Source organism: Chelonia mydas, chromosome 3 (assembly GCF_015237465.2).
Source record: "Chelonia mydas isolate rCheMyd1 chromosome 3, rCheMyd1.pri.v2, whole genome shotgun sequence".
NCBI lineage: Eukaryota > Metazoa > Chordata > Testudines > Cheloniidae > Chelonia > Chelonia mydas.
Genome location: NC_057851.1, coordinates 58671694 through 58689802, shown reverse-complemented (window position 1 = coordinate 58689802; position 18109 = coordinate 58671694). Strand labels below are relative to the sequence as shown.

At 40.9% G+C, this 18109-nt stretch overlaps 1 protein-coding gene across 1 annotated transcript in view; it reads right to left on the bottom strand.

Moving 5' to 3' along the window:
• Positions 1-18109, bottom strand: part of MEI4 (meiotic double-stranded break formation protein 4) — a 127672-nt gene that overhangs the window by 85990 nt on the left and 23573 nt on the right. The window contains exon 3 of the mRNA XM_043542551.1: positions 2938-3503. Coding sequence (XP_043398486.1) covers positions 2938-3503 — 566 coding nt within the window. The remainder of the gene's footprint in view (positions 1-2937; positions 3504-18109) is intronic.

The window sequence follows — 18109 nt, the reverse complement described above, 5'->3', positions numbered from 1 at the left end:
CCATTTGCCTGTTTTCCCCCCACCTACCCACCTACACAGCTGACAGCACTGTAATTACTAGATATCTTGTTTTAAATCAATATCCTCCATATTTCAATCACTGTTTGGGTAAATAGCAATAATTAAAAAACTAAGCAAAAATGTCCCTGGGTGATATTAGATAAAAGGCATATTAGTCATACAACTTCTATTAAAAATTCTACACTCCATTATACTTAATTTTTTTTCCAAAGCTGAGACTGAAACTGAAAATAAGTAGAAAAAAAACAAAACAGTTTATTTTTAAAGTATCACTAAAAACATCATTACGGATATTAACTATATCCATTTAAATAGTTTTTCAGAAACTTAGCAATTACTACAGCATGGTTAATTAATATATGTTTAAACAGATGTTCACTCAAACTATTTGAATGCAGTAATGAGTTCTATTAATACACTGTAGAGCTTATATCATTGCAATCTGGCAAAAAGTTGTCTATTTCAACATAGTTAAATAATAGAGATGAAGTTGACTTGCAACTCATGAGGCTTCTTTTTGGGTTTCTCCAACGGGAAACACTGCTTCCAATCCCACCCCCAGCTTTCTTCCTATGTAAAATATGCTAACCCCACCTCCCACCCGAGCCATGGGTCCTTCTCTTTTCTTCTTCCCCATCCCACCAACAATGAATCCCTCTTCCTGGATTCCCTCCCACTTCCTCCTGATTCTATTCATAAACGCCACCTAGTTTCCACAGATTGTTTTTGTTTCTTTGGTGTTCTGTTGTGATGTGTCATTTTTTCAGGTTTTTTTCCCCCCTGTAAAAGTCCATTTATTCTCCTCATCCACCAACATCCAAATAGGGAAATTCTGGATGCAAATCGATCCTCAAGAAGCTGTTGAAACCACTCAATATCTGCTCTTCTGCCATCTCTAAACTACCCTCATTATCTTTGATGTTGGCTCCTCTGCTCGGAGGTACAGCGTTCTAATACTTTGCTCTGCACCAAGAGCCAAGAGTGGAGGGATCAGCAGCAGAGAAAAGAGGAGTCAGCTGCTTTAAGAAAGCCCCAGTGTAGTCAGGCTTATGCTGCTCTATTCCTTATGTCACAAGTAAAGAGTAGTTGAAATTCTCAAGCCCTTCCAAACTACTGGCCAGCATCCCATGTATTTACTAGCTAAATAGAACACAACAAAGAAATCCAATTATGAGAACGTCTTGAAATTAGACATTTAAGGCTCTGATCATGGAAAGATTTCTGCACATGAATAATCCCACTAACTCTTTTCCCCTCAGTAAAACATACTGTACAATAGTTAGACCCTTCCCCTTTCATTTATATTTACGTGGGGTTTTGTATGTACTTAAAATACTTAATAAAATCTACATATTGTGTTCAGTTCTCATTATTCAAGAGAACAGAGCAGAAATGGAAAGTTCAAGGGCAGGCATTGGAAAAAACTTCCACATGGAGAAAGACAGGGACTATTTAATTTGGAAGAGATTGTTACCATTTTTTTATTTTTTTTAGAATTTAAAGCAGTGGTAATTTAATTGGGGTTTTTTAGGGAATGATAGAAATAAATTAATAAGGAGCGTAGCTTATTTGTTTGATATGTGATACTGTATAAGCAAGTGTGCTTTTATTTAAAGTTATTATTTATTAGATTTTAAGCATTATACACACACACACAGGCATGCAATAGGTTTAGGATATTTTAGATATAGTTATTTATAGTTTGAGATAGTTTTGAGTGATTATTAGCCAGGCTTTTAATAGCTTTTTTTTTTTTTTTAGTTTAGCTGATGGGGAATTTACATGTTAGCTTTTTGCTTTTAGAAATGCTTTTTGGACTGTTTTAAAGCAAATTTAATTTTTTATAGTTATTTTTAACAAAAAATATATAATTTCGAGTGATTTTAGTACAGTAATTTTTATTGGGTTATATTTAATAAATTTATTATTTAAAAATGTTTTAGTATTTTAGTTATAATAATAAATAATAATAATAATATGTTAGGAGTATTTAAAATTAAGGTTATTTATTTTTTAAACAAAAAATAAAACACAATTTACAAAAAAATATTTTCATTAGCAAACAAAGTATGCAGTTGTTTGACCTTGCCTTACAAAGGCCTAAGATTATTTTTCGCTATGTGATATTTGTTTTTTAGCTGGCAGTGGTTGAAAATACAAAATGGCTGACAACAGTACTGTTAAGTTCTGGGGTACATGCAAGAATGTCAAATTCTGAGGTAACAGAGACAACTAATCAGAAATAGCATGATAGAGAAATATAAAATGTATGGTATACAAAAGGTAAAGTTTGCACTCCTCTTTACTCTCATAATAGTGGGCATTCAATTCCTATGTTCCTTTCTTAATTCCTGTGTTTTATTTTTAAATATTATTTTCAAGCTTCAGGAGACTGGATCCTCAGATAATGTGAGTCGGTATAATTCCACAGACTTCAATGCAAGTATGCTGATTTACACCGCCTGAAGATCTGACCCCACATCTTTAATGCAGGCAAATGAAAAAAAAATATTGGACACATTTAGTAGCCTGTGTCAACCCACACAATCGCCTCACACAGCAAAGCAAAAAACAGTATTTATTCTGGTTTCCACAAATTTGTTTTCATCTGCATATAATCGGCTAGTTGGGAGGATAATCTCTAAATTTGGGGGTGGAGTAGGAGAACTTTGCATACACTCAAATAAAATTTTTTTCAAATGCTGATACTCATTGAAATCCTATTCTTAGCCAACACAACAAGACATGTGTGCTACAACATGGCCGCTCTTTTACATATTTACTTTTTCTTAGTCTCTGTTGAAAGTTCCATTGAGACAAAATATTTTATTTCTAACTAACAATGCTCTTATCGTAAACTGTATATTTCCATTTCATGCTAACATAGATAGTGAGGTTGGAAGTCATTTCACTTACCCTATTGATATTGCTGTTGCTTAAAATAATCTGAACTAGGTTTTTCTTAAATTCTTCTAGCTTCTCAAAACACTTTTTCAGAACATGATTAGATAAATTAGCATCAGTTATTAAATTGATCAAAACAGAAACTGCTTCTGTCAGAAAATTTGAGATAGGAAATGTAGGATTCTTGTAAAAAGTAAGCAGGCCATCAAGCAATCGAGAGACAGAATCTGATATTGTGGAGCAGTCGCTTTCAAGCTTTGTAAAGACTGTTTTCAGACCTCCTGCTTCCGTCAGTTTTCTTAGTTCAAGGAGATGTTGCAAGAACTGCATGTGAGCAGCCAGAGTATTTTCCTTGCTAGTACAATGGGTATTCAATATGGGAAGTATTTCAGAATTAAATGTACCAGATGAAGTGTTACAACTATGCTTGGAGTGCCCAAAGTTGTGTGATGTGTCTACAGTATCAAATACACAGTCACTAGATACATCACACCCAGAATCTTCTAGCTGACTTGAGCAATTTATAGGGTTTATTTGTTCCTGATCCAGCAGAATTTCAGTAAAGGCATCTGGGTTTCCTGAAATACAAACATGAAAGTTATATTTATATTTCTGAGACACTTTCACAAAGAATGTACCATATCTAATCCAATGTTTTTAACATAAATCTTAAGTGCAAAAAATGAATAATACAGTATAGGTTGTTTTCCAGTCATCAATTTTAATACTAATGGAATTTAAAACAAATTTTAATAAAGTTAGAAATCTCTGAAAACAACGCTTATTGAGATTCTGCCTTTAATAGGTAGCCCAACCTGTATCTCTGATTAAATCCTCTGAGCACTTTAGGAGTAGCAGTTTTAATCTGATTTTAAATATTTTGATGGTTCAAGACTTCATATAGTAAAATTAATTGGTTGTACAATAAGACTTGCACTCCTATCAGTTCCAAAGCAAAGAACTGTATGCCATTCCCCATCTCCCACTGCCTTTTTCACTACTCTTTTTCCGCTTAAAGAATAGTATTTTTCTAAATTTTAAAGTTAATTAACAATTGTATCTACTAAGTAATTTCTTTCCAATTTTTTCTTTGTCAAACGTCCCTGAAAGTGACCTCTTTACTTTGTCATTCAAGCAAATAAAATTATGCTCTGCATGGGAAAACACATGCGTATTCCTCCACTCTCTTCCGCACTATGCAATGGAGGACAGCTCATGAGTATGAGTCTATGCAGATATCACATTATGGGTGCTGTTAGAAAAAAAAAATCTTGGGTTTTGTCTATGCCTGGAAAATGGATTACTACTACTTTTTATCTGTATTACCGAACCATTCTAGAATGTGTTAACATGCTTTAAATAATAGGTTCTTAAACAATTTAGAAGCTAATCTAGATTCAACTGGTTAAAAATGTGTTACCTGATCACAATTAACCCTTAAAGAGAAACATTCAATTTGGAAAAAAAAGTCAAAGAACATTTTTGGACTGAAATGTGTTATCTACAGTTATAAGTAACACCTAAATACGAGAACTGGGACGGGGGGGGGGGGGGGGGGAATGGTTAGAGAAGAATGTTTCTCAAGGTTTCCCCCCCCCCCACTTTACTTTGTGCATTTAAAAAACACTCTACAGTACTAGTCTCTGATGCCATGTACTTCCTATCTCATGTACTAGCACAAGAGTCAGGAACAATTGGTGCTACTCCTCCTGACTGGGGGTATGTCTACACTACAGAGACTATACCAGCATAGCTAAATCTCCATAGCCATGCTGTCATAATCCCATAAAGTAAACGCAGTCCACACTGACATAATGGTTCTTCCCACTGGGGTAGGAACACCACCTTTTTGAGCAACACTAGCTATGCTGAAGGAAGCATTCTTCCATCAACATTGCTGACCAAACCCCCAGCATAGATGCAGCTAAACTACGTCCGTCAGGGGTATGGATTTTTCATACTGCTGACCAACAAAGCTATGTCTACCTAATTTTTAAGTGTAGATCAGGCCTCAAATAGCCATCAACCTCATCCAGAGAAGGAATTTTCCTTTCCTCCTTCAAAAACACATAATACGCTAACCAACACTGAAGAAACCTGCCCTGGGTACATCAGTCCTATCCAACTACTGCCCAATGTCAAACCTCCCGTTCCTGAGCAAGATTGTATAGAAGCTAGCAAATGGCCACATCAAGCTCTTCTAACTGAAGTGAACATTCTAGACCCATCTTAATCTGTTTTCAGGCCAGGACACAGAACCGAAACCACCTTAGTGGCACTGATGCATGATCTCCTGTCAATGGACAGAAGACAGACATCCATCCTCATCCTCCTGGACCCCTCTGCAACACTGGACACTGTTGGCCATGATATTATACTGTCTCAAGAACATAAGAATGGCCATACGGGGTCAGACCAAAGTATCCTGTCTTCTGACAGTGGCCAATGCCAGGTGCCTCGGAGGGAATGAAGAGGTAATCATCAAGCGATCCATCCCCTGTTGTCCATTCCCAGCTTCTGGCAAACAGAAGCTAAGGACACCATCACTACCCATCCTGGCTAATGGACACTGATGGACCTATCCTCCATGATGTGTCTCACATGAGAGGGGCAGGGGTCCAGGATAATGTGCTAAAATGGGTTGAGTCCTTTCTGGAGGGATGCACATAATAAGTAGTGATGGGAAACTGCACCTCCACCACTAGGGCTCTCACTTGTGGAGTTCCACAAAGATCAGTTCTCTTTCCAGTCCTTTTCAACATCCAGATGGAACCACTGGGTGAACTTGTCCATTCCCTGACCAACGTCATCTGACCTTTCCCAGGAACTAAGGATCATCATAAATCTCACTATTGTCTGCAGCAGGTGCAAGGTATGTTTTTTATGTTACTTTCTCAAATGTAAACACATAGCAACAGCAACAGGTATATTTATTTTTTAATAAAACCCACACACATACACTACCCAAACAAGACATAAGACATTCCACTGCACACACTGCTCCCTCTGGGGAGAGGATGAGAGAAAAAACGATATGAGACAGATGTGCAGTCACGTTGCTTAATGCTCTACTGCAAGTCACTCTGATATTACAGTGATGATCGCAGTATATAAACCTATATAGAACAGAAAATGAGGACAATACTCACGGCCCTGCCCTGTACAGAGCTTATTCACGCACACTGCCCAAAACCATTCAAATGCAAATCTAACTGTAGCAAGGCTAAAACTGATTTGAAGGTGCAAAAGCCTACATTATTTCAACACGAAGAACTAGATTACTGTACTGGTTAAAACAACTGTTTTAGGAAGCCTCTGTCATTTTTTGAGACAATGTATCCTATTAAAATAATTTTACAAATTATTACATCATTTGCAAGATTCCCAAGACTTAGATAAAAACCTAATCAAAACATTGTACTTTTAAAGAATCACCAAAGATCAATTATTAAGAACTCTATATATCACATTATATTCAATATGTACAAAACAATATTTTATCCTTACAGAGACAAGCAACATTTTCTGAAAAGGAGAATAATGGAGCTCATTTGTGGGAAATAACCCTGCTCCTGTCTCAATGGCAGGGGCATTTTGTTAGACTGCAGGTAAAATGTACTGTCCCTGGAAGTGGGGATAGGGAGGAGACTGCCCAGAAAAAGCCTCCCCACTTCCTCATGGGGTCTGGAAAATGTTGTTGGTTCGTTTGGCAAAGGAAAGAGATGCACTGCTCCAAGGAGAAAGGGGGGATGAGAAGGATTCATACCATAGCTACCTCTCCTCAGGTTTGCTGCATCCCATTGGTCAATCAGAGGAGGAGAGTGGTAGTTATCTGACTCTCATGAACACTGCCACCAAACCAATTTAAATCTTTCACTGCACTGCTCAAGCCTCTGACCTTTTCAGCACAACATTAGCTTGGTCAGAAATACTCACAAGGCAAGTGTGGCAGGAAGTCATTGAGCCAGTCTGCATGGGCAGGGCCTGGAAGAATGTGACCCGAGGTGTCGCCAGAGTCTTTTCAGATGCAGACGCTTAATGTTCACACATAGGGACATCCAGTGCACTAGGAGCTTTCTAGGGACAATGGAAAGCATTTAAATGACATGGGCACTGCCATTTGGCTGGGACATTAAGGATTAGATGGGCAAGAAAGAGATTACTGGCACTGTGGGTAAGGCATGCAACCAAATACATCTTGGTTTCAGAGTAACAGCCGTGTTAGTCTGTATTCGCAAAAAGAAAAGGAGTACTTGTGCCACCTTAGAGACTAACCAATTTATTTGAACATGAGCTCACGAAAGCTCATGCTCAAATAAATTGGTTAGTCTCTAAGGTGCCACAAGTACTCCTTTTCTTTTTGCAAATACATCTTGGATGCCCTAAATGGCTGATGTCTAGTGCAGCTAAAATCTGAAAGCTAAAATCTGCTTTCTGAATATTTACGGGGAGGACCTCCCAAGCACACAACTTCTCATGCTATTACTTCCATACAGTCCACAATTTGTGTTCCTGCTCAAATCCTTGTATATAAGTTTTTGTCACTGTTTGAGGAAAATAAGTCTTCTCTAATCCCAGAAGAATAACTGAAAAACTATTTTGTTCAGTTCTCACTTTCATGGGACAAAAATCTAAGGTCAACCCAGGAGAGGAGGGGAAAGGAGGCAGTTACTCCCATAGCCAGAGGAGGGATGAGCATTGGGTCCAGATGCACAGATGCATTTGCCTAGTCATAAAATCATAGAAGATTAGGGTTGGCAGAGACCTCAGGAGGTCATCTAGTCCAAACCCCAGCTCAAAGCAGGACCGACCTCAACTAAATCATCCCAGCCAGGGCTTTGTCAAGTTTGGCCTTAAAAACCTCTAAGGATGGAGAGTCCACCACCTCCCTAGGTAACCCATTGCAGTGCTTCACCACACTCCTAGTGAAATAGTTTTTTCCTAATATCCAACCTAGACCTCCCCCACTGCAACTTGAGACCATTGTGCCTTGTTCTGTCATCTGCCACCACTGATAACAGTCTAGCTCCATTCTCTTTGGAACCCCCCCTTCAGGTAACTGAAGGCTGCTATCAAATCCCCCCTCACTCTTCTCTTCTGCAGACTAAATAAGCCCAGTTCCCTCAGCCTCTCCTCATAAGTCATGTGCCCCAGCCCCCTAATCATTTTTATTGCCCTCTGCTGAACTGTCTCCAATTTGTCCACATCCTTTCTGTAGTGGGGCCCCCCAAAACTGGACACAATACTCCAGATGTGGCCTCAACAGTGCTGAACAGAGGGGAATAATCACTTCCCTCAGTCTTCTGGCAATGCTCCGACTAATGCAGCCCAATATGCCAATGCATATTGGCAATATGCTAATGCAGCCCAATATGCTTTCTTGGCAACAAGGGTACACTGTTCACTCATATCCAGCTTCTCATCCACTATAATCCCCAGGACCTTTTCTGCAGAACTGCCACTTAGCTAGTCAGTCCCCAGCCTGTAGCAGTGCATGGGATTCTTCCGTCCTAAGTGCAGGACTCTGCATTTGTCCTTGATGAACCTCATTAGATTTCTTTTAGCCCAATCCTTCAATTTCTCTAGGTCACTCTGGACCCTATCCCTATCTTCCAGCATATCTACCTTTCCCCCCCAGCTTAGTGTCATCAACAAACTTGTTGAGGACACAATCTATCACATTGTCCAGATCATTAATGAAGATATTGAACAAAACCAGGCTCAGGACAGAGCCCTGGGGCACTCTGCTTGATATTGGCTGCCAAGTAGACATCGAGCCGTTGATCACTATCCATTGAGCCAGACGATCTAGCTAGCTTTCTATCCACCTTATAGTCCATTCATCTAATCCATACTTTAGCTAGCTGGCAAGAATACTGTGGGAGACCATATCAAAAGCTTTGCTAAAGTCAAGATATATCATGTCCACCGCATTCCTCATATCCACAGAGCCAGTTATCTCATCATAGAAGGCAATCAGGTTGGTCAGGCATGACTTGTCCTTGGTGAATCCATGTTAACTGTTCCTGATCACCTTCGTCTCCTTCAAGTGCTTCAAAATGGATTCCTTGCGGACCTGCTCCATGATTTTTCCAGGGACTGAGGTGAGGCTGACCGGTCTGTAGTTCTCCAGATTCTCCTTCTTCCCTTTTTTAAAGATGGGCACTATGTTTGCCTTTTTCCAATCGTCCGGGAACTCCCCGGATTGCCATGAGTTTTCAAAGATAATGGCCAATGGCTCTGCAATCACATCAACCAACTCCCTCAGCACCTTCAGATGCATTGCATCTGGCCCCATGGACATGTGCATGTCCAGCTTTTCTAAGTAGTCCCTAACCTGTTCTTTCAGCACTGAGGGCTGCTTACCTCCTCCCCACACTGTGCTGCCCAGTGCAGCAGTGTGGTAGCTGACCTTGTCTATGAAGACCGAGGCAAAATAAGTCCCCTGCTGAGGTCAGCAGAGTGGTGAGGGGAAAAAAAAGCGGGGTGGGTGGGCGAGGAGAGAAGAGATACCGAAGAAAGGAGACGAGATATGGAATGGTCTGCCAGAACCAAGTTTGAGGCCATCCCCCTCCTCACTCCAAACAAACAGGCAGAGCATGTACAGTGAGCTGCTCTTATCACTGAGAGACAGTACTGGGCACATGACTCAGTTCCTGATCATTTGCGCACCAACACTTCTATCCCATGATGACCAGTCTCCATAAATGCTTACAGATGTGCTGCTGTTGAGTATCCACATTTCCAGACTGATGAACAGTGTGAATATAAAAACACCCACGTCACATTTTTCCCCCTTGGTAATTAAAGAAAAGTGTGCAAACTTTAGCTCTGCCCCAAAATAAATACTATTCTTTCATCAGCAATCTCTTAAAATATAGTATATATTTATCTATTGACATTTGTCACTAAACAGTATCCTTTGAAAATATTTTGATACCAAAATCAAGATAACAAAAAATATATTTTTTTAAAAAATACAGGGGTCAGAGTTAAGATTGCTGGGCTGGGCTGAAATGTCCATTCTTTTTACTTGATAAAAATGTGTTTATATTTATTATGTGGCAATTTGTTTATGCTAAAATTGTCAAAAGCACCTTAATCAAGAATGAGCCTAAATCCCATTGACCTTCAATGACCATTAGGACGCTAAGTGCCTTAGTTGATAAAATGAAATTTAGGTGGTTTTGATAATTTTATATCTATGTACTTAGATACATATCCATGCTTGTAAATGCTTGGATTTTGTAAAAGGTATGATAGGTAAATACAATGTTGTCAGTTAGGAACATTAAATAATTTTTTGAAATAAAGTAGGGTTTTGTTTGTTTGTTACAATAAATTAAGCTTTACAACATCTCTTACAAGTTACTTCTTTTTAAAAGCTGGGATGAGGTGGAACTCTGTTGTAAGCAGTAAAAGGCTTTAGTTCTGTAAATATCATAGCTGATCAGAGAAGGGTCCTGGATCATAAGATACTTGAATTTCAATGTTTGGCATGTCATCCCTGTGGCAATTACAACAGTTGCTTAGCTGTTAGGAATATATTTTTGGTCTATAATGCTGGAAAGGAGGAGGAAGAAGATCCAGCACCACGTGATAGCTAGCACTGTTACCACCATCTTGGGCTCCATGAACCGCAGTTTGGGAGCCTCTAAGTTAGCTCAACTTCTCCTGATAATCAAATGGTTGCGAGCAAGGATCAGATCTAATAAAAACACAAAAACTAATAATAAAAAACACTCAGGAACAAAAACAGATCCAAATTGTCAATACTGACTTGGTGAATCAAACATAAAATCACTAGTCAATACATTCAGAGAAGGGAGGGGAACCGCATAAAAGAACATTCTTGTTTGGGGTATTTGTTTTTATTGCTGTCTCTTTTCACATTGAGGCATCCTTGTTACCCTTCATTAAGTCTTCAGCGACTGAAATATTGCTAAGTAGACTTTCATGAACGATGAATCAAGTTTATTCACTTCATTTTTCCACCCTTTCAACTATTTATTTTTGTGGCTTTTTTTTTAACTGGCTTATTATGTAAGCCTTTCTCTACCACATTACTTTTTTGTAACAATTGCACTCATTAAAAGCTAAGTTGCTGGGTTTGCAAAAAACCTCCTTCACAACTTCAAGAAGTTTTATAAGTTTAACACACTAATATGATTATGGCAGTTATGGTCCCTTGGAAACAAGGTCTGCTTTTGTAGACCTTATTTCTTTGAGTCAATAAAATGAATTCTGCCCAGGACCTATTTACATCCTCTATGTATTATTTTAGAATAGTTCTGCAGATGGTAAATGCTTACAAGATTCTCTATATTGAGCAAGCAACACACTCTTTTTAGAGAGATTTTTACACCAATTACTCTAGGGTTTGCTTATATACTTCAGCAGACCTTTACAAAAATTAAAGAAAGAATGGTCTTTTCTGATTAAAAAACACAGGACTGCAATTCAAGACAACTGGTTGTACTACGGATTTCCCATTTAAGAATAGACTCTGAGAAATGAGCATGAAACATGCATTCAGAACTCCCAAATTCTAATTCTGATTCTGCACACACTCACTGTTTGGTATTTGCCCAAGTCTCAAAGTCAGAATAATTCAAATTCACTTTCCTAAAATGACAGATTCTGATAAATATACTTTGAGGAAAGAGCACAATAATTTCTCCTACAGCAGAGCATGGTAAATCCAACTTAATGCACAACCCAAACCTTTGGATGTCAATTTCTATCTCTATTCTGGATGATCCACATATCTGCAGGGTGAGCTAGGTCTTATCTAAAAATTCCTTTTTCAAGTAATAAGAACAGGTAAGTTTTCTTATTCTTCTTCATGCTAAGCCCCACACGTCTGCTACAGTGGGATTTTCATAGCAGTTTACCGTCAGTGTGAGAAGTAGGATCACCTTTTACAGAACATCTGAAACGAGGCAGATATACCTTTAAACCTAGGCATTAAGATATGAAGAAGAGTTCTACCAAAAGAAAGGAAATGGCATTGTGTAGGCCAAAAGCCTAATGGGGAGAAGTTATCGAGTAAATTGTACTCCATTTTGCTTATTTTGTTAGCTTTGAATTACTAAGAAGAAATTGTTTTGGTTTTATTTTTTGCTTTACATGTTAATGATTGTTTTTAGAAGGACAGAAGTGTTATGACTGTAATTCATGCTTTTGAAATTATTTACTGTTTTGTGTGTGAATGAAGAATGTATTGCATGCTAACAGAGAAGAGACAGGAGGCGCCAGTACTGATGGGCTGGATGGTCGAGAGGGAAGCGGAGAAGTCGAGAGGAACTAACCTTACCATCAGAATCACCTGGATGGCAGATTTACGACCCTAAAAAAAGGCATATGCCCCAAGGATAAGATAAAGAGGTGAGCCAGAGGGACGAGATAAGAAACTGCTGTGGATACTCCCAGTAATAACCCAAAATAATGCTGACTGGGAGCAACCTTGACTACCTCATGATTAACAGCTCCGACTTGACACAGCAAGGTCCATAGACTTTATGGGAACTTATTATTATAAAAGTAGGGTGTACTGCCATGGAACTTTGGATTCATTCTGCATCAACGTTGGAGCTTCGGACGTGGCCAACAGAGAGCCAGCTTCAGTTCCTCCCCTCCCTTGTGTGCAGTTTCAGCTCGCCACTGAAACTGACCAAGCCACACTAAGGATTGGTAACTATAAGATCGAGCGGCAGAAATTTTTTTTGGGGGGTGGGGAAGTACACGCATGTGAGAAAGAGAATGGAAGCATATGCTGATTTTAATGCTTAAACTGTACTCTCAATAAAAGCGGCGTATTGCCTTATACCCTTGAAAAAGATTCCGTGTGTTTCTTATAAGCATAACAATTGGGTAAGACTGGATAATCAATGTGCAGAATTTGGTGAATAATGGACAGCTAATGGATCTAAATCTAAGAGGCATAACTACTCTGCCCTGAGACTATCAGTGCTCCTGAGGACTGGAATTCAATGCTTAACTGGAGAAGTGATATTTGTTGAATTTAGTTACGGAATGAATGCTATGATAGCTGTGAGAGCTATCTGTCTGAATTTAAAGTACTATACAACATCTCATTAGAGAATGCTCCCAACTTTAAATGCAAAGCCTCAGCTGATTGGAGACAGTCATCAGGACAGGAAACGTAACAATGCTTCCTGAAGAGGTCCAATCTTGGTAGTGCTGTGAGGAGCAGAATGAGGTTCCAAGGCCATGCTCTTTCTCCTTGCAAAGTTAGAATAAGGTCAATGCCTATTTAATGTTGGGATTTGTACAAAAAAATACATTTCTTAAACATGAAGAGAACATTATATGACAAAGATTCAACCTTTTTGCTTGGACACCCTTGAACAGACAAAAGCCTTCCTGGAGAAATTCAAGTTCATGTGTTACTGGTTTAACATAGTAATTAAATATTGACTTTGCACTAACCAGTAGCACATGCTCTAGTTGTTGACTTCTCTTTTGGGGTCTAGGAAAAGAATCACTTTAAAGTATTCATTTTAAAACTTTCTGGTCCCAGATGGAGGATTGGTCTTGCACTAGATGACCTCCTCTGTGAGATAGAGACATCCAAATACCCAACACTAGGTTAAATCAAGCCTGAGAGCTATAGCCTCTTCAGCCAGAAAGGCCTAAACAGTATTACTGCTGCGCTCTCGTTCCTATCTTATATATCATCCAGGGGACCAGTATGAAAGGTGGGAGGAAATATATACGACAGGGTCCTTACCCAACTCTGGAAGATGTCAATCTCCACCACACATCCCAGGTCCTGACACAGAGTCTGCAGGGCACTTTATCTAATATTTTCAGATGCAAAGAGTTCAGTCATCAGCCCACCAAATTAGTACACTATGAGTGAGATACTTCTGAGTGCAGCAGCCCCGTGGTTAATCTGACTTTGCCAGACGAGCCATGGTGGACAGTGTGATGGTATAGGGTATTTATCTGTGTCCAGTTATGAATTCCATTTAGTTTTATGAATGCTATTTGTAATTGTAACAGCCACGTAGTTCAGGTCACCCATTTTGTAGCAGGAACTTGACATTTAATGGGGAAGTTATATCTGGAAAGCCATAACAGAGCCATAATAGACCAGTACTATTCAATGGTTTTCCACTTGTGAAACAAGGAGGTTGCTACCAGTCGAGCCATTGACTGAGTAGACTCTCTATACAGAAGCTTGTTTGGGGAGAAGAGGGATGGAATCTCCCATTTGAGACATTTTGGCTGAGAGCACTGCTTTTTTCCCCACTTGAGTACAGAGGGATAAAGTTAATTTTCAGAACAGTATGTGCTGTGACCAGAACTGGTCTGTTATCCATGGAAGGAGCTGTGCACTAAGAGTCTGAGACCTCAGTGAATCACATTTCAGCTGGCAGATCCTATGCTGTCTCCTTCCCTGAACTAAATGAGGAAGATCTCTTCCAAACAAACAAACATCCATCTAATTCTCTGCATTCACCAGTTGTGGAAGGGGAGAATATAAATTGGAGCTAGATCTTTGCCAATGGAAGAGGAAGAGGGATATTACTGGATAGGTACCCTGCAATTAATGGACAGACATATGCACTTTGGATTATTGAGCAATGGCTGAGTAGGAGATCAGAATTCCCAACAAGCTTTAATAAGAACTGGGTTTATATTTCTGTGACACCATTGTTTTCCATTATGTTTTCCATTTCATCTTCTGTTAAAGACCTTGTACTTGATAGTATTCACAGTATTTCCAACCTCAAGAGATCAAAAGTCAGACCCCAAAAATCATGAAATTGGGCCCAAAAATCTTAGGTTTTTCTTTTTTTTAAAAAAAAGAAAAAGATTATATTGTGGCTTTTGCTCTGTCTTTTGATTTTTGAACTCCCCATGCCCATTCCCAGTGTGTGTGTGTGCGCGCATGCAAGAGATGATTGCCCACTCTCCCAGATTTATTGAATAAGGCAATTTTTGTCCCACCCCTCACCCTTGCACAGGACCTCTCACCCCCACATCTGCACACCTTTGCCCAGCAATTAATTCTGCCCCCAAATCCCACAAATCAATCCCGTCCTCCTACTTCCCACATCAATTCCACCCCCACTATTGCCTGTCACAGCAACTGTCTGTCCTCCAGCCCCCACATCTGCCCACTACCCATACCAATGCCTCACCCAGCCCCCACATCTACCTCACCCCCAGATCCCCTCAGGCCTCCAATCACCCTCCCCCCAATCAGTTTTGCACCCCCCCCCACCACTTATACTTCTTCTACAGCTGCTGGGATTCTTCACACCCACCATCCCTGCACCAGCCTGGGGGAGCTGCAGTGGGGCTTGTCCCCATCCCTCCTTCACAAGGTGGGTGTTGCAGTGAGGGGAGAGGAGGTGCAGAGGAATCATCCCATTTGCCCACAGAAAGGAAGGAGGGGGAGGGGGAGCAGCACTGTGCTGTGCTGCTGAGCTCTCTGCTCTCTCCCCCCACTCTCACCTCCCGTGAGCGCTGCAAGTGAAGGGACAGACTCCTCCTGCAAGGCAGAACTTCAAGAGGGAGCAGAAGCTGCTCGCATCATCATAAGAAGAGTGCCTGTCTCCTCTTAAATCCCATCTCTCACCAAAAAAACAAAAACAAAAAACAAAAGACACCACACTAGGAGAGTCAGCAATAGTGTGTTCATCCTCAGCCCAGGCCTGTGATTGGCTTCCTTGGCATCATGTGTCTGGGTTTGTCCTAAATCCAAGATATTCCAGGAACCATCCCACTCTGTGCTTGCTTTTGCTCTCACTAACCAGAGCCCAAATCAAAAAGTTTGTCCAGGAAGAGATAAGTGAATTTCCTTCTTCCCTAAAGACAGATCTATTGCTACCATGATTCTGGACAGAGCACACATCTAAAATTGTGTGGTAAAGCTTAAAAGCAAAAAGCTCTCTATCTGACACGCTGTCCATCTGGCTTCACTCCCCTAATTGAAGTGGGAGAGCAGGGGCTGGTTGCCCTGAAGTCAGTTTTTTCCCTAATCCTACCTGGTTCCTTTCTCATTCTGCCCCCAAGCTATAAGCAGACTGGAGTACCCATGGATCTGTGGGCCTTAGCAGAAAGAACAAACCTGTTTTAGAGGTACAGAAAAATTCCTTTTAATACAGCAAGTGTCTCTAGTAATTCATATCAATTGACTCTGAATAGTAAGATGAACCAAATTAGAAAATGGGGGTGGGAGAAATGTACCCCTTGATGACTTTTGCTAAGATACATGTTGGCTAACTGAATTACAGCCCTTCAAATACAACATCATCTACCCTCTAATACTCCATTCACCGTATGCTGGAATGATTGGAGCCAATCTGCAATTTTCTGTCCATTTCAAGATTAGCAATACCTTCCTGAGCTGGAATACCAGGTGTGAGCTTTTCAGATGTCTGCTACAAGGACTGACTCACTTTCTTGCCAAGAAGCAACATGATCCTTGGATTTGATGAGCTCTTATTAATGATGGGTAAGGAAACCTGCCTCAGAGGATAGCTAAATGTAGCCACTTTGTCTTTTGTGCTTCTCCAAACCAAAGAGAGACTGTCAGCTGACCTGAATGTTTTGTGTCCTTTTCCCTGGAAAATTGCCAGAAATCCCATCTGTCATATTTCAGGTTTGAGCAGAAGAAAGGGGAAAAAACCTCTTGATTAATATGAAACCAGAATTCTTCCATGAAATGAAGCTTGGCACAGTTTTCAGGACAAAACTGTTAGGACAAAAGGTAACAAATGGAAAATTACAAGAGGCAGCTAGCTCATTTCTTGCCTAGCTCAGATCATCACAACTAGGAGTGCCACTTTGAATTAAAGCAATTCTAAAGAAAGAGTGGCTATTGAACAGTGGTACAGTGTTTTGAATATTAGACTGAATTCCCTGAAATTGTTTCACCTTGGAAATGTATACAGGGTTTGATAGCTTTTAGAAACACTTTGAGGCATGAAATCCCACAAAGAAGCCATTCATAGATCCACCCGTAGTAGTAAGTGATGGAATTTGACTCTTCAGGTCAGGGGAGGGCAAACTACGGCCCGTGGCTCCCTGCCTGTCCTGGCCCTGTGCCACTCCCGGAAGCGGCCAGCACCACATCCCTGCAGCCCCCCCCCCCCCCCGGGGGGGCAGAGGGCTCCGTGCGCTGCCCTCACCTGCAGGCATCACCTCCCACAGATCCCATTGGCCAGGAATGGGGAACAGCTGCCAATGTGAGCTTTGGGGGGGTAGTACCCGCAGGCGAGGACAGCACACGGCGGAGCCACCTGCCCTGCCCCATCCCATCCCCAGGAGCCCCTGCTGGACATGCTGGCCACTTCCGGGAGCGGCGCTGGGCCAGGGCAGGCAGGGAGTCTGCCTTAGCCCCACTGCACACTGCTGCCACCCTGGTGCTGCTTGAGGTAAGTGGTATCGGGTCGGAGCCTGCACCCAAAACCCCTCCTGCACCCCGAATCCCTGCCTTGAGCCCCCTGTCGCACCGCTCCTGCATGCCAACCCCCTGCCCTGAGCCCCCTCCCGCACTCCACACCCCTTCCTGCACCAGCCCTACATTCATGGCCCTACAATTTTACCACCAAGATGTGGCCCTTAGGCCAGAAAGTTTGTCCACCCCTGCTTTAGGTACTGTGACATAATTTTTCTTTTCTGGCTGAACTGGAGAAAATTCATAGGTAGCATATGAAAAGGGGAAATGCCCCCATTTGCACAGCACAATGAAGGGAAACTCCAGACATTTTTGTACTAGTCAGTGAGATTTCATAAACCGTATTGATGTCCCAGTTGGATGCCTGATCTGTGGAGATTAAGGGACTACTCTTCTCCAAGAGACACAAGTCCATGTAAGGACGAAACGAAGGCTAACTTGGCTACAATCATCAGGGTCAGGTACGTGAACCACATTCACAGTGACTAAACTAGGGCTGAGAGACTCAATATCTCTTGATAGAGACTCCATCACCCAGAACACATCTGCTCTTCTCTGCCTCAGAATTAATAGTGCCTCTCAAATCAGAGCTTCACTCCTCGCCACTGGTTGATTGAGGAGGTAAGACACCTCTCCGGACAAGACTGTAAAATACAAAGCTTGAAATGCAGAAGTTCCAGGTGAACTGGTTTCATTTCCAGTTGGTTGACATGTTCTGCAGACCCCACATCCCCAATTCCAATATCC